General features: G+C 38.8%; 2 protein-coding genes across 4 annotated transcripts; both read left to right on the top strand.

Moving 5' to 3' along the window:
• Positions 1-1164: 1164 nt before the first annotated feature.
• LOC100549134 (smoothelin-like protein 2) lies at positions 1165-15372 on the top strand (the record flags this gene model as incomplete). Its single annotated transcript, XM_019621850.2, has 6 exons — positions 1165-1253; positions 2660-2830; positions 3388-3505; positions 4820-4971; positions 10044-10346; positions 10658-15372. Coding segments are annotated over 5 exons (657 nt in total), but the record flags the coding sequence as incomplete, so codon positions are not given.
• A 24-nt stretch (positions 15373-15396) lies between these two features.
• Positions 15397-22800, top strand: TEKT1 (tektin 1). 3 transcript variants are annotated; one of them, XM_031556437.1, is made up of 9 exons: positions 15397-15673; positions 15830-15912; positions 18441-18683; positions 18971-19136; positions 19367-19495; positions 19928-20071; positions 21152-21374; positions 21960-22189; positions 22453-22800. In XM_031556437.1, the coding sequence occupies exons 3-9, from the start codon at positions 18494-18496 to the stop codon at positions 22610-22612; spliced, it is 1242 nt and encodes a 413-aa protein (XP_031412297.1). In that variant the 5' UTR covers positions 15397-15673; positions 15830-15912; positions 18441-18493; the 3' UTR covers positions 22613-22800. The 3 variants fall into 3 exon arrangements, with proteins under 3 accessions (XP_031412297.1, XP_031412298.1, XP_010720257.1); XM_031556438.1 differs by lacking the exon at positions 15397-15673 and having other exon boundaries at positions 15751-15912; positions 18349-18683; XM_010721955.3 differs by lacking the exon at positions 15397-15673 and having other exon boundaries at positions 15752-15912; positions 21993-22189.
• The last annotated feature ends 40 nt before the right edge of the window (positions 22801-22840 follow it).

Here is a 22840-nt window from a genome sequence, read left to right as displayed (position 1 = left end):
AAGCTAATGACAGCTGGAAAGTAGTGGGCCCACTCTGTGGATTTTAAAGCAAATTTATCTGAGCAGAAGAAAAGTAGTCTGCATGTGTAAATGCGTATAAAGACAAAATGCCTTAAGGACTTTTTATTCCAGTAGGAATAGATGAGTTGAGCTTTATCCAAAACTGCTTCTGATTTATATCACCAAGCTGTTACCATTACACAATGTACCGGCATTTCACAGTGATCTCAAATCACACTCCTCCCCAGCTTAAAACCTGTGGGATTTGTGCAGCTGTTTGGCAGTTGTTTGTGGTACCAGATTCACTTCTGTATGCTGGCATTCAACAGAGTGTTATAAGTGAGATGTCTAATTGATCTGAGTCCCTTTAATAGGCCAGGAGGGAGAGTTCAGTGCCTTCATAGTGTGATTTGGACAGCAATGAGGTTGAATTGCTTCTAAGATGTCAGTCTTTCATCTTTGTCTATATAGGAAGCCTTCAATAAATGAAGAAGCCTTGCACAAAAAGTTTTGGCTTTAGTGTGTTAAATCTGGACAAGTCGCTCCATTATTCCACATTTGTGGTACTTAGCCAGACTCTAGTATTGGGCTCCAAGATGGAAAGCACAAAAGATGTAACCTCAAAAGTGAGAAGAGGAAGATGCAAGGTTGGTTTTGACCCACTTTTGGAGTACATTCTACTTTAAAATTAGAAAAGTTCCTAGTGTAAGTTAAGATTGGGTAATTTAAATTATACTGTCAATTGTGGTAGACATCCCAGTACTGCCTAGGTATGCCAAAATGACTGTTGCGAGCTAAGTCATAGCACGTTTCTGTCCTTTCAGTGAGATATCCATGGCAGTATGCCCTCCTCTAAGGGGTCTGCACAAGGGCCTAGAAGGATCCAATGTTCCCAACGCAGTTTTATCAAAGGCATTTTCTCACAGTCTTTTCTGGCCTGTTAACACAATCTTTGCTGCAGTGCAACAGTGTTGCTGTGGGAATAAATCCCTGGGGAAAATCTCTCTCTCTCTCGCTTGTTAGTTTATAATGGGACCTAGACAGAGGCCTGCTACTTCTTACCATGGTGGGTGAAAAGTGGTGCATGACTGTCTTACCAGGAAGTGATTTGAAAAGGTATGAGGAAAGGAGAGGAAAGTGTTTCAACATTGATACATCCTTTTTCTTTTTTTTACAGTGAATACCACATCTGTCACTAAGCCTGTCTCTACTGCAAGCTATGAGGCAAGTAGTGGAAACAAAACTGGTGAAAGGTAAGCATTTATCTTCATGTTTTGTTAGGCCATTGAGTTTTGTATATTCTTGATGAGGTATCTTGCTGACTTATAGAATAGGTGAGTCCCAGATGCTGTAATTTAAACACATTAAAGTTTGTGAGCATTCCTGAGAGCTTTGTGGAGCAGAGATGAGAAGGAAAGAGGGAAAGAAAACGAAAACCAAAACTAACAATCAGCAGTTTAAAGCAGACTTAATTGTGGATTTCACATTTTTTTTAATTGTGCTAATAGCACTATACTACTCTGTGGTGGATTTTTGTTAGGGGAAGAGAGATCTCAGGCCCTTTGGAAGCACTTTTAAAAATAGTCAGATGTGTCAGTTTCTGCTTTGGATTTATATTTTGAAAACCAGCAAATGACTGCCATCAAACATGCATAGTTTAGCTAGACTAGAGTTTGGTTTGTAGATAAAAGCATTGCAGGATACAGAAGACTTTCAGCTGTCTTCTGAAAAAAATGGCTACTATATTACTTTTTTTTTAATTAATACAGTCACAGTTACTTAGTATAGTGTTATATGGCATGGCAATTACGACAGCTATAACCAGGCAATCCTGGCATGGAAAATATGCATCAAGAAAAGGGGGAGAACAGCCAATTTAAATCTCTTAAGTTGAGCTTGTTCATGCCTTGAAAATCATCCAGATTTTGACATAACATTTCTTCTGATTTTGTTCCAACATTTGATATACCAAGCACCTTGCAGATCTTGCTGTCAGGAGAATGACCTTCAGATTTATCAGAACTTAACAGTAAATTCAGTGTCACACTCTTTGCTTCAGTTTCTGCATCATGAGGAGCACTTTTAAAGCTATCTCTGGCTTACTTCATTAATGCTGATGAAGTGGTTTACTGCTCAAGTAAACACAAATGAAAATATAATCCTTTATACTAATCAAATTTTCAAGCTGCAATCAGTGAAGCAACACCAGTGTGCTAGGGATTCTGTGTACTATAACTAAAATTTTCAAAATTACTTCCTGAATTACTGTTCAAATTTATTTTTAAAATGTGAATTAAATCCTCTGGGAAACCAAGAGTTGGAAGTTAAAGGAATTTAGTACTTCTGTGTGTCCACAACTTTTGCTTTAGTTTGTCTGTTTCCCTAAAGGTGTTGCTGTTCTTCTACTCTGGGCTGTAAAGCCTTTGTGGCTTGGCTAACTATGTCTCATTCCTAAAAGTACCTTAGAACCTTCCGTACTTGAGTGCTATTGTCTATTAATAGAACTTTAATCTTCACTTAAATTGCTTTTGACCCATTCATGTCCTCTTGAAGTTGCTGTTTTGACAGGCAACACTGGGCATTTATGCTGACTGCTGGCACTGCAGAGTGCTACTTTTTTTTTCTTTAACCACATAGTTTTCCTGTAATTCTTTTCTAGTGCAAATGACACTTACTGTGGTGCGACACCCAAGCCTCACTCCTCTCCTCCTACTATACATCGCCAAGTTGAAAGAAGGCGAGAACTGGTACGGTCTCAGACACTTCCACGAACTACAGGAACACAGGCCAGGAAAGCACTTTTTGAGAAATTTGAGCAAGACAGTGGAAAGTATGTCACTCTCTTACATCTCCAGAATAGATTTGTTCATGGGAAACTAATTTGTTAATTGTTGCTAGCAGAGGACAACTTGGTGGGAAGACTCTTACAGTGTAGAATTTTGAGCTCAGGTGGCTGTAAGGTAATGTATAGATTTGCCAACATTGCAAATTGAGCCCTGGAAATTTACAGGTACAGATTTCTATCTTTGAAGTTGTTTAGCAGAAGCAGCTAATGCCTTTTATTGGGAGTGTTGTGAAAGCTGCCTTCTCTTCTTAAAAGAAGAGACTGAGAACCTTCTGTTGTCATTTGTTAAGGAAGAAAAACAAGGACTGCTCTTTATGCATCATAATAAGGGCATGATTTAAACAGAAGAAGACTCAAAATCCTGGCTTCAGTGAAATGAAAATTACTCTTATTTGCGGAACCAGCAGGTTGAAGTTTTAGCCACGTTTCTCAAATATTACCTGATCAGGAAGTGATCTGGGCAAGGTTGCATATACGTTGCTGACAAGTAGGCTTAAGTTATTCTAGAATGTAATTTAATCTGGTCTCTGTTAATTTTCCAGAGGAAAAGGACAATCCAGACCTAAACTGAAGAGATCGCAGAGTTTTGGGGTTGCCAGCGCTAGCAGCATTAAACAAATTTTGTTAGACTGGTGTCGCTCAAAAACCATAGGATACAAGGTGAAGACATTAGCACTTCCAGCTCTTTTTCAGAAGAACCTACTCAAAAACTGAATGTAAAATGTGCTAAACAGTGAGTTAACTTCCCCCAGGGTCAAGTGTTCTGACATCATGTAACATGTTGCATGGGCAACACTTCAGAACAGTCATTCCACGAACGAGATTTTGTATGTCTCTCAAAGCATTGCAGCAGTGTTTGCTCTGAAAGCTGACATTTCTGTGATTACATATGTGGACTTCACTATACACACACATTTTTCTTAGATGCAGACTGTGATTTTTTGCATTCTCATCACATAAAGTCTGAATAGTATTTTGCCAGTATATAGAAGCTGTCTCATTTTGGCTACACAGAAGACCAAATTATTCTCTTCTAATTTTAGATAAGTGAATTTATATTAAATATTTGAGGTAGAATCACAGCATGTTAGTGAATTAATTTCTGTAAGGCAACATCATAGTAGATAAGAGAATTCAGTTGCTGAATTTCAGTAACTTTACCTGGCCTTAAACCATAATTCCCAAAGCAGTTTCAAGGGGAAAGAGAAAAAATTTCCAGTTTTGTAGGTTTGTTTTTTTTTTCCCCAGTAATGCATGTTTTTCAGCACTTTGTAAAATGTGCTAAATCACAGCGTCCTTCAGCAGAGCTAATGAATGTGACTGTTAGTTGTTTAAGAGGAAAGTTGGGGTTCAAATTTTATATGATGGGAAAGCAACACTAGCAGAGAACCAAAATATATTTTGTTTCATTCTGGCAGTTGAAAGTAGCAATAAACATTAATTCTAAGAATCGGGGTCTGCAGTAGACCTAATCCTTCCTGTATTTCTACTAATCTGTGTAATAAACAAGCAATGAATTAGGCCTTACTGAGCAGCAAAGTAAGCAGGTCTTTATCCAGTATTACTTATTATCACAAGGTGAACCATTTTTCAATTATAAATAATTCGTAGGCATAAGCAATGTCCTCGCTGTACATACACACTGAGCTGGTACATTGGGGCTGCTACAGAGCTCACTGAGTTTCATAAGATTCTTCACAGTATTTTACTGGGTTTTGAGATCAGGGACTTTGAGTGTATGTTTGCTTTGTATCTGGACATGCCAGGCAAGAGGCTTTCATTGCTGAGCATGCCCTTTCTTCTCAGAATACAATTAATGTATTGGACATGCGCAGAGTGGAAGAAAAAACATAAAGCCTGTACTCTGTTACTCTCGTCAGTGGGAGAACAGGACAGAAAACTACAGTGAGTGAAAGCAACTGCTCTTCCATGTTCTCCAGCACTGCATTAATGTGTGTTTTTTCATCACAACAGCACATTGATCTCCAGAACTTCTCCTCAAGCTGGAATGATGGGATGGCATTCTGTGCTCTTGTACATTCTTTCTTTCCTGAAACTTTTGATTATAATAAGCTTGATCCAGCTAACCGCAAGCAGAACTTCGAGCTGGCTTTCACCATGGCTGAGTGAGTATTGCCTTAAATCTCTCTGAAGTGCTTGCAGTTCCAATCTCATGAAGCTGGACAGCAGTGAAGAGTTTAATCATTCTTTCTGTAGTCCCTGTATCATTAACTTAAGTGTGTTGTGCTAAAAAATAAAGCTCTGCACAAAGAATGCATAGAACAGCAATCTAAAATCAAATGTGATTTTGCCAGACACAGTGTAGCTGACTGGAGTCCCATGTTCAGATCTTTAACTGTCTTTGAGTGGTACTTCAATTCTGCTTTCTCACTTCTGTGATCCTAGAAGCAACTGCTAGAACATGTGACTGCTGCAGCCTCTGTTAGCAGTAGGTTTCACCCACTGCATTTTACCACAGATGATATTGCTAACGAGACTGCTACTGCACAAAGCCACTAGCTGTTAGCTGTAAGACTGTGCTGTAGTTTTGTCCCTACATTTGTAGTATGCATTACTGGCTTTTTCAGTATGTTGTATGAGCGTATGTGCAGTCACTGGATTTCAGTTGTGCTCTACACAGATGTAGAAATTCACAGCTTGCACTTGTCACACTTCAAGGTGCCTTATTACCATCTGCTGTAAATGCTTGCCTTCCAAGATTTGGTAGTGTGTATTGATAAGAACTTCCTTACAATGGGATGCTGCTTTTAAAGGAAAACAGCCTTGGCAAATATATTTTACAGAGGTTATTATTGACAGAATATTATTTCTCAGGTCATGTAAATGACTATCTGGGAAGTTCCTAAACCATACAAATTTGTATTTTCTGGGATTTACACAAGCCAAAACCCAGAATGTATATAGCCCAGCCCATTAGAAACAAAATAAACAGAACAGATTGCATAACAGAAGTAATTGTTAACAATCTACTGGATGGCTGTGTGTTGGTAAGCGAGACTTGCATACTTTTGTCTTGAATGATCTATGTTTAGCTGTCTGAATGGTTTCCAGAAAAAGAAAGTTGCAACCTGTAGATTAAGGTACATTTTAGATATTTACTGTCTCTGTTGTGGTTTTACATTGCCAGTGGGTGCGCAGTATGACTTCTGTGTCCTTGCATTTCTTAATTGAGCAGTTTTGTTTCTCTGTTAGCTTCTCTGCGGCCAAGGAACGCAGAATCAGATGCTGAGTAGAAGCCATGTTCGGCTTCTACATACAGTGATGTTTGCTTAGGTCTGCAAAAGATTATTAACATGGAGGAAAGTTGTTCAATTATCAGCCTGCCACTTCATTTATCATGTATCTTAATTTTTGTATGGATTTTAATATCAATGACAGTTAATCTTTCACATAGGCTAGCATTAACAAATTCTAGTCATGCAGAATTACAGAGATTTGCATCTGTGTAAAGTGGTGCTCAGACAAACTCAGTTCAGCCTAGTGAATGTATTTGAATAGTACATACCTGTAATACAAATAAATGCAAATTACTCCTCAGTCTGCAGCAAAGAGTTATTCTGCATCTCTTTTATGTATTACTTGGGGAAATAATTATTCTGGTGATAACTAGCATCGCAATGTTATGTATTTGATGGTTTATTGATTGGGACACTGCAGTGCTTTCTCCTGACCACGTGAAGTGGAGACTAACTTTTCATTATGGGCAGAAATGATCTGACTATGTACTCTACTGCATAGATAGATTCCTCAGGTTCCCACAGATGCTTCTTTTGCAACAGACCGGAGTGTACCAGTTAAGGTGGCATTTCCTCTCTCCCTTTCTGAAAGTAACAGGAACAAAGCTTTGGCTTTATCAGCATTGTCAGGACCATGTATACCATAGTGACTTCTTTCCAGTGTTCATAAAAGATAAATTGCAAGCATGGAAAACTAATTTATAAAGAATAAGGGAGAGGCAGTCAGTGCTATAGTTTATGTAAAACTTAGAATTCTTTACATTTCTAGAAATATATTGTGTGGTTCTCTGTTTAGGCAAACAATTGCAGATCTTAAGCATTTCAGTGTAATTGTGCAATATAACGTTGCAGTTGCTATAGCACAAACACGTCATTTAAATTGGAAAAATTTAGTTGCAGTTAATTTGTCAGCCTTAGCTAAACTTGAGAAAGCAGGCTAATGAGTTAACCTTAGAGGAGTAAAAAGCCTACTACTCTATACTACTCCTCTCTATGTTTGATTTTTTTTAAATTATTATTGGGGGTGAAAGTGTTGTTTGTAGATTTTCTGTTTTTGGTTTTTTTTCATTTTGTTTTTCAAGTAATTAAGAGGTCTTAGTTGATTTGTCCATGTCAATCATAAGAAAGAAACTTGAATTCATAGAGCACAATGCATCCAACTTTTACCAACAGCCCACTGGAACTGGACATCCTTGTAAAACCTGTAGCTTCTTTGCCAATCCCACTTGCCCGAAACATGATTTGAATCTCAGGCATGCTAATATATGCAATGTCTCTAGGAAAACCTGTGACCTTTGAAGAGGAAAGAGCAAGCAAATTAACTTTTGAAATTGAGTTTTGAGTGAGGGTTCATAGAATCACAAAATGGCTTCAGTTGCAAGGAACCTTAAAGATCATCTAGTTCTACCTGCCCCTGCTGTAAGAAGGAATGCCAGACATTAGATCAGTCTGCTTACAGCTCCACCAACCTGACCTTGAATGCCTCCAGGGAATGGAGCATCCACAACTTCTCTGGACAACCTGTTCCTGTGCCTCACCAACCTCTAACTAAAAAATTTCCTCCTAATATCTTACTTAAATCTCTCTTCTTTTAGTTTAAGACCGTTCTACCTCCTTCTATTACTATTTCATAGAATCATAGAATCACCAAGGTTGGAAAAGACCTAAAAGATCATCCAGTCCAACCGTTCACCTATTACCAATAGCTCCCACTAAACCATGTCTCTCAACACAACATCCAGTCTTTCCTTGAACACCCCCAGGGTCGGTGACTCTACCACCTCCCTGGGCATTTGCCCATGTAAAACATTGTTTTCTTTTTTATAAGCCCCCATTAAGTACCAGAAGGTTGCAATGTGGTCTCCTCAGAGCCTTCTCCAGACTAAACAACCTCAACTCCATCACCTTCATAGGTGAGGTGCTTTAGCTCTCTGATAATCTTGGCGGCCTCCTCTGGATCCTCTACAATAGCTCCATATATTTATTGTACTGGGGACCTCAAACTTGAACATGGTACTTCAGATGTTGCCTCACAAGGGCAGAGTAGAAGGGAACAATTACCTCCTTTGCACTACTGGCTGCTACTTTTTTTTTGAGGCATCCAGGATATAGTTGACCTTCTGGGCTGCAAGTGCACACTGCAGGCTCACCTTGAACTTTTCATCCATCAGAACCTCCAAGAACCTTCATGGCTGCTCTTAATGAGCTGTTCTCCCAGTCTGTACTCACATTTGAGATTGCCCCAGAGAAAGTGCAGCACCTTGCATTTGGAATTGTTCAACTTCATTTAGTTCATGTGGGCCCACGTCTCAAGCTTGTCCAGGTCCTTCTGGATGGCATTCTTTTCTTCTGTTGCATCAACTGCCTTGCAGAAGATGAGGTAGATGACATCAGTTGATCTTCCCTTGTCAATTGATGCAGTTATTCCATCATAGAAAACCATCAAGTTAGGTACAATTTGCCCTTTGTGAAGCCATTTGCCTCTATTTGTGTGTTGCTTTGGTTTGAACAAGAATGAAGGTTGAATTCAGTATAAGTAGAATTTGATCTCAGTTGATAGCTTCTCATTCTTAACCTGATAACTGCCTTTTGGTAGAACGGACTCTTCTAATACCCTCAGTCATACTGTCCTTTTTGAAGCAGTATACCAAGCAATTAAATGATGATGGTTGTTAAAATTGTCGTGAGTGGGAATGTCTTGGCTGTTTCATTGTTTTGTTGAACAGCAGTAAGGAAGGCCAGCTTTTCTGACCTTGTATCAATATGATTCTTTCTTGCTGTTTTGCTCACTTGTATAATAGTAAGACCACTCCATGTGTTATACATCTGGGTTCCATATGCTCTTTTCAAATACTGATAGGTCATGGGGATACATTGCAAGTTCTGATACACCTCCAAACACTCTTACCACCACACTGAAGCCGTGGGGCTCTTCCAGATTTGAAACGCCTAGCATAATATTGGCTGTCTCTATTTTAGTACCTGGCAAATGATTTACATAATTTGCGAATCACAGTTTTTTACACAAATAAGCAAACACAAAAAATTTCTTACACATCAGTGAGTTAAAAATGACACTACTGCATTTTCAGGTGGTTACTCTAAAGTTAAAATATATACAACTCTCAAAATTGAAGTGTGCTTTTACCTTGATTTCAATCTAACGTTAAGTATAAGGAAAAGTCAAGAACTCAAGCATGCACACCGAGAGAGACATTGGGTAAGAAATATCTACAGAAATTACTTCTCCTTAGCTGTCATGGCCCCTAAACTGTTCTCTTATTGCCAGAAAAGTCTCCTTTCTCAATTACTGCTGTTAGCCTTAATGTGAGCTCAACAGCTCAAATGCTTACTGTCCTTGTGATTTTTAATCCTAGGCCTCAGCTGATATTTCTTTTTCTTCACAATGCTCCAGATCTCAGTTAGGCTTATGCTCTCCAACATGATAGTCATCTCCGATTGTTGTCCAAGTTGCTCATGTAGGAGGAGGGGAAAGCAAACAAAAAGAACCCACAGCCACTTTGGCTTTTAATGAGTTCATCTGATCTCTTCTCATGTTTTCCCATTCTTTAGAAGTTTTCTGTTTAATAAGCAGAAAAATTCATAATTTGCAAACTCATTTTGCCCTGCTTTCTAAGTCTTGGGCAGAGGAATGAGATTATATTACATGCCACAGAAATATGGGACAGTGAAAAAGGCCATACAAGATTGGGTCAAATCACAATATAGAGAAAAAGAGCGAAAGAACAAGTGTTTTCCATGATCACTAAAATAACAGACTCAATATTACCTCAGCCTGACCATTTCACTGTTGCTGATAAATCTCAGGATTTCTTACATACCTCAGTGATGCTCAACTCAGAGCAGCAAGAATCTTGGAAGTAGTTACAGGCTTTGGCTTTAACTCTTGATTTGCTGAATCTGTTTTATTATTACTACAGGAAAATGGCTCACTGTGATCGTCTGATAGAAGTGGATGACATGATGATGATGGGCCACAAGCCAGATCCCATGTGTGTCTTTACCTATGTCCAATCTCTGTACAATCATCTACGACGCTTTGAATAAAACCATCACCACCCATCCAGCCAGAATGATCAAGTATATTATGCTAATGGGAAGACTGACATTTTGCAAATAGAACACTGTTAGTTCTTGCAAGCATGTGGACAGTGAAAAGCATTCAATTGTATTTGCTGACTGAAGTGTTGCTGAGCAGTGCCTGTGTACTTTTGGTGCTAATAGTAGGTTGAATTTTTAATATTCTTTTAAAGATTACAGGAAGCAAAATCTCAGCTCCTGTCTCTGTTAAAATCACAGAATGGCTTGGGTTGGAAGGGACCTTAAAGATCATCTAGTTCTAATCCTACTGCTGTGGGCAGGGTTGCCACTCACTAGATCACGTTGCTCAAAGCTCCATCCAGCCTGGCCTTGGATACTTCTGGGATTGGGGCATCCACAACTTATCTGGGCAACCAGTTCCAGTACCTCGCTATCTTCATGGTAAATAATTTCTGCCTAATATCTAATCCAAATCTCTACCCTTTTTTGGTAGGGTAACTCCTTGTCCTGTTGCTACATTACTGGGCTACAGTTTTATACGCTGACAAGTAATTCTGCTATGAAGATGTTCCCTCCTAAAAATACAGGTAAAGCTCTAGGAGGCAGCTACTTCACTTCCACTTCTTTGCTCAGCATACCACAGAAGTAATAGCAGTCAGACAAGAAAAATCCTGGTTAGCAAATTTGGCAATATTACCCCTCCACCATCCCCATCCCATTTCAGCAAACATGTGCATGCACACATTAAATAGGCACTATTCTAAGCTCTGGAGAGCAGTGATCCAGTGTGGACAGGAATGAAGCCTTTACAGCTTGTTCAGTCCTCACGTTCTCTCTAATGTGGCCAGGCAGTGTTCCAAAAAAAGAAGTGTGAAATACATGGGAACTCTAAAATGCCTTGGGCTAGTATCTTTTCAATATAATTTCAATTAAATTAATGTTAAATCAGCAGTGTCTTCATTAACTAGAGTGGGTTTAGATCAGAATTGCTAGACAAAAAGTTCATATTTTATCTTTTCTGATTTTCTGTTTGCTAAATCAACATAGCTTTGTTTTCCCATTGAACATTGTAAACAAAACCAATAAACAAGCATATTTTTTTTTCTAGGGCCTTTTATCTTATTTCTATTCTAAGAATAGTCTATATAAAATAAAAACTGCCAGCCACAAGCCCTCTACTCATGCTAGATAATGGGTTTTTAACCTGCATTTATTTATGTTCTTTGTAGGTAGTTACAAAGATGACTTTGGCTCTGTGTTGATGACCATTTATAATAAAACATATCAAATATTCTTTAGAATTACTGCTTCTCTATAGAAGGATTTTATTTTATCCTTCCTTTCCAGTGAAGTTTACTTAAGAAACCATGAATGAAGCAACCACTTTATCAGAAAAATTCTGAAAAGAAAAAACCATGTAAAGGTAGAGTATAAGCTAACTACTGAAGAGCTGGATTACCAAGATCTGTTCAAAGTGTGTCTAGCCTGTTTCTGCAACATGTTGGAAACAGCTTGGAAGCATGTTTTAAATGTGCATCTTAGTATGTATCTGAAGGACATGTGATCAAACTAGTAGTAATCCCAGGCACTGCTCATACAAGTTTAGTGCAAGTGGACAGAGGACAGGCAAGTTATTTGTAATGTGTCTGCCATTGTCTTTGGTTCTTAACTTTTTTTGAATGATCATAGTTCTGACGAATAAACTGATCCAACAAACACTGTAAAAATGAACAAACTGTAGTTGTGTTTTGGAGAAATGATCAAATTAGGCACAATGAGAAGTGAGTCTGCAGTAGGTATGTGATGTGCATATTTCCATTCTTATAGTAGAATATTTTTCATTGACTAGCAGAGCCAAGTTCCACTGAAGCTATATTACTGGCAGTAGCAGCTTTATACATTTAATTTGTTCACAGTTTCAGGTCATGAATGATTGTCCTGTGTGATTTGAGTGCTAAAGACATGGTTAAGTGTTTGGCCAATTTTGGTCTAGTAGCAAATAATTATAAAAAAGGAAATTCTAGGCAGAAGAAGTTTTGCCGATTCACTAAGGGGAATTAACATTTTTGCTACAGTTTAGCTTGTTCACATCTACCCAAAAGCTATTTGCACAGTTTCCAAAATTCCTCCCACTTTAAAGAGACGATCATAAAGATATCTTGCCAGCTGGAGAGTAGAAGACTGTAAGCTGGTTTTAACTCCTCATGGTTTGTATATAAGGACATGATAGATATGGTACTATCACATAGTTATTGAAAAGTACAGTGCACTAAAATGCATTAAGAGAATGCCTGATCTATAATATATAGCCTGGATGAGATTGTATGATTAAATTTAATAATGTATGTAAAGTATGCCCCAATGTTTTTTTAGCATTTCTAGTTAAAAGTATGATGGTAAATGTATTTAACATGAATGACAAAAGAACAATATATTAAGTCAGCATATTGTATTTTACACAGATGGAGTGTCTTGGATTTTTTTTTTTTACAATTTCCGCACTGTATCTAAAATTCAGTACTATCTCAGATAGTCTATTAGCATCTTTATCCTACTTCTAAAGGCTAGATCAATTTTTTTCTGTGTCAGATTTTCAAAATACTCCTAGCAGAGCTATTACCTACTGTTTAGGTGATTATATTTTTCCTTGTTAAAATTTTCAAAACCCTCATACTTTCAGCCTTTAAACATACTTCATTCTCTTTAGTCAGTGTTTTTGTTTACAAGCCATTTCTGAGCAGTTTTGCCTTAGAACATAGCACTGAAATAAACTGCATGCTAGAAGATTAACCTACAGAAGCTTTGAGTAATTCTGTTCTCAAAAAGCAATGCAAGTGACTCTCCATCTTATTGTACTAGCCATATATGAAATTAACAACAAAGAGAAAAGGATACCTGTTAAAGATGCACACTGAAATCTAAGCAGTGCAAGCATTTTCTTAGGCCGTAGTTCACTGCCACTGTCTATTTGATTTTCACTTTTGAAAAATTATCTCCATAAGTGACTTTCAAGTAGCCAAATCTATTGACCCATCTGAAGGCACTGCATCTGTTACAAATAGATATTATTACAGTAAGATTAAAATGGCAGCCCAAGCAAGTCCAAGGGATCTGTCCCAAACCTGCCACTGGCAGAGATTTTAGACTTGTTGAGAGTCTACAGCATCTCTGCCTCTAAAAATCCTAGCTTCTGACAAGGTCTTGTAGACATAAATGGTAAATGCCATTAAATCAGTACTCATATCATAAGACAAATAGTGATAGAAGTGGAGGAAACACTCTATGAACCTAGAAGATTCTTGTTTTATTGAGCAAAGCAGCAAGAAAGTTCTGATTAGCCTACACATTCTGGACTGAGAGAGGAAATACAGGTAAAATTCCCAGTTCCTCTTTATCTGCATTCTGGTTTTGATGCTGTCCAATGGAGCACTGTCACGAATGCTGACTGTGCAAGCAGCAGTACCAAATACAGCAGTGATAACTGGGATCATCACCTGATCAAGCATGGATGGAAGTAGGGAAGAGATTGGGATAGGGCCCTAGGAAAGAATATTCCATGAACTTGAACTTTTTAGGAAAAAAAAAACAACAAAACAACATTCACTTTGAGAACTATTCCTCACCTCTAGTTTGTTAGTTTTACCTCAGTGTTTGCCAATGATGAAACATCAATAATGCTCTTATGCAGGGAAATTGAACTCTCAAGCTGTTAAAGGCTTAGCTGGTTTTTAAAAGTATACTTAAGCTGCCATTCCAACTGCTGATTTTGTCTCAATATACACTGCTAAAGAAGTTATCACAGAACAATCAAATAGCCCGGTTTGAATCTTATGAACAGGAACTGTCAGCCCCCGTTATATTCTACGTAAACCTGTAAAAGATTGTGTCATTTAAAATTTGTTCATGATTCAAAAAAGGCTTAAAAAGGACAAAAATCAGGCTGCATCCTGTAATTCCCTCTAAGAAAGTGCCTTCTTATGTCCACAAACACGTTACATAGAGACAATAATATATAATAAATTTGATTTGTTCTAAGAAATCATATAAAGGCCAGAGTCATGGTGACAGAGAACTACTGCTGTCATCACACTCTTATTCCCATTTCTAAAGCATACAGTGGTGATGGGGTGATACTGTGATACTGTGAAGCAAGTGTAGTACTTTGCCTTTGGCCAGGGAATAGGATACAGTAATCAAGATAATATTAAATAATAATACTTTTTACATAATAATACAGATTTACAATACTAAACAGCGTTTGTAGTAAGAGGTAAAATGCATGTTTGAAGTAGAACATGCAAACTCATCATGCAACTCTGTAGCTGCATATCACATTCGTTCATCTTTCTTCTCATCCCTACAAGTTAGTTTCAGCTAATAATCAGCTACAGTCTCACACTTTATCCTAATGCCAGTAAAATGTGAAAAAGCAAAAAAAACCCTACCCTATAGTAATCTTTAACATGCATGGGTCTATGAATAAAGACTATGCAGGAAGCATTTATTGTTACTGATAATAAGTTCGTATAACATTGTAAAATTCATCCCATAAATCTGGGCTTTTTAATCATACCTACTAGACAGCTCAGTTTACCTGATATCACATTTTGGAATAGATATATTATATACATCAAGACACTGTGATCTTGGATAGTTAACTTTACACAGTGACCTGCAAGGCAAGGTACAGACTTCAGTCAACTTTTTCTCATCAGATTTGTAAAATGTTAGCACATTAAACACAGAGTTTGATATTTCAACTGCATTGGAGTTGGTTTTGACTTACGTCTGTCTCTACTGATTGTGCTGTTAAATTCATTTGCAGCTGCTTTTTTTTTCTTTTTTCTTTTCCTGTTGTTGTCGTTGTATTTACATGCGCTGTATTTACATGCGTGGGAATTTGGATGTAGTTTTCAGTACACCCAGCAGCCCATCTACAAGTTCGCAGTGGAAAGCACTGTGCAGATCTCAGCACTCTGCATATCAGGAAACACCCGGGCAGCAGCTGCTGTGCCGCACCACCTTTCTGCGAGGATATGATAGTGAAGAGAGCAGGTGGTCCTGGGGCATTTAATACAAATTGTAACAAACATTAAAATATGCCTTTGTGAATTTAGAGAAACGTGTATGTTTTTGTTAGCATGATGTCAATGTCAAGATTATTATGGTCGTACATGACATCACAACGACCACCTGGGCATCAGTTCGGCCGTTTCTCTGGTGCCTCGGAGCCGGGGTGCCCGGTGTCCGGGAGATCCCGTGACCTCGCGCCCGTTCCTCGCCCTTCCCGCTGCGAGAGATTGGCAAGTACTGGGGAACGAGCGCGGCCGGTGAGCCACAGAGCCCCGCGCACCGCCAGAGGCCACCCAAGCCCGAACAGCGCACGCATACAAGCCTGAAACTGCGACCGTTGGTAAGAAGCCCGTTGAGGGGCGGGCCAGGCTGCGGAGACAAACCGGTTGGCTACGGCAAGCCAAGTGGCGCCTGCGATTGGCTGGCGGATGTTTGGGTGAGTGGAGGCGTCGGCGCTACCAGCGGGAGGGGTCGGTTTGTGCGGAGGCAGGCAGGCGCGGCGGGCGGGCGGAGCTTTGTGTTCTCCTTTGAGGCGTGATGGGGCTGTTCCGGAATTAACAAACCACTCTAGTTTCTTTATAAATTATCGCAGTTGCTGAGTTGATTTTACCGATCGTTTGATGAACAGCACGCTCAGGAAATCTACTTTGACTTAAGCCCTGAAAACCAGCAGAGGTAAAAATAAAACTTTCTTCCGTTTGTATTAAGGGACAAGTTGTATATGGAGTGTTAATTTAAAAGCAAATAAGCTTTTATGGCAAACCATGAACAGATTCAGGGTTTGTGACTGTAAATGTATCACTTCATGAAGGTTGTAGGTACTGGGTTGTCAGAACAAAATCTAATGAAATCTCATAAGCCTCATAAAACAAACTGTATTACCTGATTTGAGGATTCAGCAGCTTTTAAAGTGACTAAGCATGCTTTAAGGAACGTATGATATCAGACATTGCAGCATTTTGGTTTATTGAGTAACTGCTTTCCAGACCCTCAAAAATTTGCTCATATTTCTAAAACCACTGGAATGGTACTGAGCATATAGATAATAAGGTTTTATGAAGAAGACCAACCACTGATGGGACTTGCACAGTCCAAAGTAACTCGCCGCTCAAACTATATTTGAGTTCAGATCTACTTAAGTCAAAGGAAATATTTCAGTGCTTACATAAATTGCTCCAGTCTTGTGCTGCTCATGTGCTTTAAAAAAATAAAAATAAAAATAAAAAAAACTTTTGACTATAAGCACCTTATATTAAGGATCTGTTAAAGAGTGTTTGTTAGGAAATAAATAATATTTTTATATAGGCCTGAATATACAAACCTAGGCCCAGCTCATAGATGCTTTACTCTCCTGTACCAATAGTTGCAGTATTCCTGTGAGCAATTCTGTCTAAATGGATTTACAGGTCTGCCTAAGTAGTAGTCTATGTAATTGATTCTTTTGGTCAAAATGTTCAGCCCGGTCACAGTTTTGCTTTTGACTCATGAAATGCAAGTATTCCGAGTGTCTGTGACCGCAGCTTCCCTGCCAGCCCCCTCCTCAGTTGGCAGAGACTGATCCTTCTTGTTGGCACTGCACCCCATTCTCTGCTGCTTACTGAATCTCTAGGTTCTCTTCCCCTCAGGCTAATAGCTTCAGTTTTAACGTCAGCCTTATCTTCTGAAGCCTGTTTTTTCCTTTGGCTAGCTCTGGAATACTTGCTTTTTTTTTTTTGAGACAGTGTTTCTTCTGCTGCAAGGTCTTTTTGGATTCTCTGGAGTACGTGCAGATTTATATATACATGACAGCTTGCATGAGAAGTGTTGTGGCAATCAGTTTTAATGATCATTGAGAATTTAGCTAGTGTCTGAGATTATAGATTGCTTTCTAGTCATTGCTGCAGACAATAATTACAGTTGTTTTGCACTCTTATGTCTTGGACTAGCTCAAAGTGTTTTGACTATTACTGTCTGCTTCCTTATTATTTTGTAGTTTCTTTGAACCTTGCTGGGAAATACTGAGAAATGTCATTCTATGCTATGGTCATAACAGAGAGGGCCTAACTCTAGCATCTAATGTAGTGTTTTTCTGTTTCCTCAATTTCTTTTCTCAGGCTCCTATCTTTTGTCCCAGGTAGGGACATAGTTCCCATGAAAATGGAGTGGATAAAGAATACTGCTAAAAATACTGTAAAACTGAAACTTTAGATAGGCACATAGCACACCTTTCATTTGATTTCAGATTTTTTTAAATGCATTTCTGCTATATATCCATTAAAAACTACTGGCCAAGGCTGTGGAAACCATTTCAATTAACATACAGTAAGTTTTTATTTCTAGACAGACCTTATCTGTCAGTGAGTGAAAGGAAGTACTCCTGGCTTGTGTGTGCTGTACTTCCACCTGATGTAACAGCAAAAGCTGGCTGCTTTGCTAGAAGCAATGTTGCATAGCAACCACTTTGTTGACCTCCCGTGTTGTTCAGAGCCCCCTCCTGGAATATTTGTCTCACATTTAAAAATACGCTGTGGTGCTGCTCTGGAGATGGAGACTGCACAACACTTGGGAGCAAACCCCACAGTGAAGGGGAACAGAAGATGTGGCTTTTAGCTGGGGTTTGACCTTGGGAATAAGCAGTGTGAAGCAGTATCAGTTAAGGAGAGAAAGAGACGTTTTAAGGATGCCTGTGCTGGAGCAGGGACAAACTACGTGTTCCAGAGGAACTGCTGTGTTTGTCTGGGGAGAGACGTTATCTCAGAAACACTGGAGAAACATAGTGCTCTAAAAGGAAAATTGATGCTGAATCAAAATGCTGTGACTGTACTTTGGGGGCATTGGTTTAACTGCATTAGAAGCGTCCCTTTGTTCTTGTTCAGCCCTCCCTAGACTTCTCAATTTTCTTTTATCTGGTGTACTTTCTCCTTCAGTTTTTCAGGTCTTGTCTTCTCATATTTTCCAATGATGGTGCTGCTGCTGTTCTTTTTCTTTACCGTCTACAGTTCATCCACAACTTGCAGGACACTATTTAACTCTTATATTTGTTAACTTTTTTTTTTTCCAATTTGCTGTGATTGTTTTTATCTTCTTCTAACTTCCATTTCCAAATTCTTGTTTCTTTATGCTTTTTTGAAGGTTAAAGGGACAAGAGTTTTTTCTACCCTCCTGGACCCATCTTTATACATTTTTGCTTCTGCAGCCAAGTATAATCCTTTTCCTGATTTCAGGCTCCACATTCCAAGAATTCACCTGTGTTACATGCAGAACCTTTCAAAAAACAATGGCCAGACAGCTGCAAGCTCCACCCAAGTTTCATTCTTCAGAATGGCATGTTGCAAACAAGATGCAGTGTGCCAGTACAGAGTCCCAGAAATCCAGTTCAGAGCGCTTAGTAGCCGAGAGTCAAAGACTGGTGGATGAAATAGAAAAGACAACTCAGAAAACCCAAAGCAGTGTCAACAAGAAAATAGGTAATCCCACGTATACTTTTCAAGTGTCATTTGAGCTAGGTGTTTAAGAGGGACTTAAAAAATTACATGATTGTGAGTAAGAATATATGTCAAGGGCATGTTATCTGATCTCATTGAGAAGTCAAGATATTATCCAAAAATATTTTTAGGTGGATTCTTTATTTTGTATGAAATGATGTCTCCATACATCAGGTCCAGCATGAAATTCATGCCATAACGGATAGCTAAGATATGACCAATAATGCTCTGGCTTTTATGAACAGTTGTTTGAAATTTTCATTCTGCAGAACAGAGACTGGAAGAAATAAAGTTCTGGAAGCAAGAATTAGATAACAAACTTGAACAACTTGTTAATGAGACAGAGGTACTGTTAACTTTCAAGATCAGGCTGGAGAAAGCCTTGGAGAGCTGCAAAGAGCCGCTTGTAATTTCCGAGAAGTGCTTCCTGAACAGGTGAGATTAAGAGGAAAAACTTTCAGAGAGAGACGAAAATCTATGTAACAGACCTCTAACAAATAATTAGAACAGTGCCAAACAAAGTCACTGTCTGGTTTGTGTTATAACATTGGAGGGCCAAGCCCATAAAGGCAAGGAGAAGCTTGGATATAGAATGCTGGGCTTCACCTGTGTCTGTTAGATATAGGCATTTTAATTTGACTGATGCTTTTCCTCTTTTTATTTAGGCAGAGACGAGCTGGGACTGACTTGGTACATGATGAAGTGGAACGGGAACTGGTCAAGGAAGCTGAAGTTCTGCAGGGGGTTATTGCTTTGCTTGAACGTACATTAGAACAAACCAATGAGCAAATCAGGTGCAGAGACAAAGAGCAAAACCAAACATGGGTTAGCTGAAAAGCAGGGCAGTCATAATCTTGAGAAGTTACGTCAGGCTGAACGCAGGGCCAAGATTACCTTCAGTGCTACAGAGTTATAGAAGTCCCGTTCTAATCCATAACATTTGATAATTAATTGTAAGAAGTTCTGTTAGAACTGAAAGTACTACTACATGATCCATGACCTTCTCAGCCAGTCCTGTGGCTTTAATTCCAATTGAAATTATACCACTGATTTATAAAGAGTTAGAGCCATGCTCTAGGTCTTGGGACGTTGCAAATAACAGTTTGTGAATGAGGAATTTTGTGAGCAGCATTTGCATTGCCTAATGTACCATTTCTCACATGCATGTTAGGGAGACCTGTAAACACCTAGATTTTGGCTTAGAGTGTGATCACTACTTCTTCTAGACTAAACCGTTCCACAAAATACAACCTGGAAATGGATGTGAAAGACAAGTTCACAGCTTTGATGATTGACAATTACTGCGCTAGCTTGACAAACAACACTCCTGATGTCAGATACACTGATAAAGCAGTGGAAATAGAAGGAAAGTAAGTGGTTATTTAACTTGATGGATAGACATTAATTATATTAATTATAGGATGAACTACTGCAGCAGCAGCAAGATTAAAGTAGCTGTGTGTAAGACAATTCATCATTGTTCTGTTGTAGTTGTGTAATTTTTTTTTATACTTCTATTCATCACTTTAGTATCTGTGTAATACCTTGGTGAAATGAGCCACAATAATCATATTTCCAGGGAATTGCTGTTCACTGTAAGTTTTTGAGGCTCACAGATAGCTATAGTAAATTTCTCACATGGCTTAAACCCAGAATAGATTCACTGATCTAACTTCCTCTCCCAGGGTGTCCAAAACAGGTCAAATGCTGGACTGAGGCAGATGAGGTGTGAGGTTAATTAATCTGTCCAGTATGCAGATTTTGGGTGAATTAGTGGTTTAGATGAAGACATACCTACTACAAAAGAACAGACTGGCAAGAAGAAACAGGCTAAGTAGTGAGCTGACATGCTTGGAACACGAGAATGCCAGCTCTCACCACTAGCTCATGTTAGTGTCCATCAGCAGGTTGTGTAACTCAGACCACACCCAGAACAGCATTAGCCGCTATGTACAAATAATGATTACAGATTTATATAGATACCCAATGAAACAAAGAAATCTCTGAGGGACTTCCCAGAGACCTACCTACCAGCCACTACTGCACAGATACCACTCTCCCCTTCTGAGGGTGGGCTTCCCAACTATTGCTGCAAGTGACTATGTAAGCATGGGGTGTCCTGTGTGCACAATTAACGTATGCATAGTAACTTGGTGTTAATAATACTAGCTGAATTGTATTACTAGAAACACCTTCATTGATGAAAGATGTTCCAAGAAATACTGGTTATTATATCTTCCCTTCCTATTTGTCCATATCTTTCCTCCCTTTTCCTGCTACGACTCAGTCTCTTATCAGGAAAGGAAAATAATAACAAAGTTGTTCTGAGATTGTAGCAAAATGATATTTTTTTTTTCTTTTACACACGTGCTTGGTTTGTGAAATAATTACAGATTTATGAAATAGCAGATGCTGCCAGCTGATGACCTTTTATTTTGAATCTCTTTCAGTTTTGTTAGCCCCGAAGACTGGTTATATTTCTCAAACATAAATGTTGAAAAGGCTGACAAGCAGAGAAACAATTCAGTGGCACTAAGGGTGCTGATTGACAGCATCCTCTCCCAGGCAGTGAATGACATGTGCAAGCAATATGAGATGGTGAATATCGCATTTAGAAATAGAGTGAAGGAAGTCAGAGATGCCAAGCACAAGCTAGAGACGCTCCTTGCAGTGGTAAGTTGTAGGAGATCATCAGTGAAAAGATGTAAACAGCGAGCTTTGGTTATCAACCAGTTTGCTCAGTCCAATGTATTGAGGTGTCTTCAGCTACTGCGGGTAAGAATTTTACCTTTGCAATACTGGCAACAGCTGCAACGTTCCCTTTTGCCCCAGTTTCTTTTAACAGTCATCTTTGATTTCATTTACTTATCCAAATGTGCACTGCTGTAAAGGTGAATTTCTCAAATCAGTCAATTGATCGAAGTATTCTAGTAGACTTCATTGAAGCCAGGATTTCCCTTGTGATCTTTAGATACGTGGGGCTGCTAAGGGTTTTTTGCGATTGTGCCGTAAGAGCTTAATGGCTTATAAAATCAGGGCCAGTGTGTTTGAAGTTCGATACATTAAAACTGTGCTTGACTTCTAAAAGTTAACCACTGAACTTAAAATGATGTTGGGTCCTCTCCAGTCATAATCCCGGACAACCTTTGTGAAAATCTGTTGATAAAATAACACCTTAACATAATGAGTGTTACTGTGATTACTGTTACTATAGCTATTAAACAAGATGTTGAGGATTTTGCTTATTGTAGGAGAAAGTGTGCTGTGTTTTCTTCTGTTGGATTTGTTAAGGTGATGAAGGAGGCTGCTTCACAGGAGATGAACATTGTAGCCTTAAAGAAAGCAATTGCTGATAAAGAAGGACCTGTTAAAGTGGCTCAAACCCGCTTGGAAGCAAGAAACCATCGCCCTGGAGTGGAATTATGTTATGACACAGTGCAATATAGGTTGACCAGTGAAGTTCAAGAGATTACAAACAATATTCAGAGGCAAGTGGGAATGATGAAAGAGTGGGGAGATCTATGGTACAGATTATTTGGTTAAATAGTCCAAGTAACATTGTGTCCCAGCTATTCTCCACGAAATTTTGAGACATGCTTTTTCCTTAAGGGTAGCACACTTTAAAGGATACTGCATGGATATTGTCTGATTGTGAATCCCCATCCTTGTTTTTTCACTTTTAATTACTTTCGTATATGACAAAATATCTACGTATTCTCAACTACCTTCTGGCTCTATTTTTCCCTGTTAGGTTAAAGGACACACTGGCACTGGCTGAAACAGAGCTGAAAGGTCTGAGACGTCGACAGCTTTCTCTGGAGGAGGAAATCCAGATCAAGGCAGATACATTATACATTGATGAAGTGCTCTGCAAGCCCATGAGAGAGTCTATTTGTATTAACAACTTTTGAAGCCCTACTACTGGACAGCTCATGCTGAGATTTTTATTGACAAACTCTGAATTTATTGATTTGAATTAATGCTGTCCTCATTCTAGATGTCTGAGGTAATTAAAACAGACATAGTACTTACTGCTAGAATTGTGCTCTAAAATGTCTGATGAAATTTCCCACTTGGCAATAAAGTTCTGGAATAAGGAGGAATGTGCTTTCCATGTTATCTCAGGTACAACCAATGGT

This window comes from Meleagris gallopavo, chromosome 21 (assembly GCF_000146605.3).
Source record: "Meleagris gallopavo isolate NT-WF06-2002-E0010 breed Aviagen turkey brand Nicholas breeding stock chromosome 21, Turkey_5.1, whole genome shotgun sequence".
NCBI classification, from domain to species: Eukaryota; Metazoa; Chordata; class Aves; order Galliformes; family Phasianidae; genus Meleagris; species Meleagris gallopavo.
This window is presented reverse-complemented; position numbering and strand designations above follow the sequence as displayed.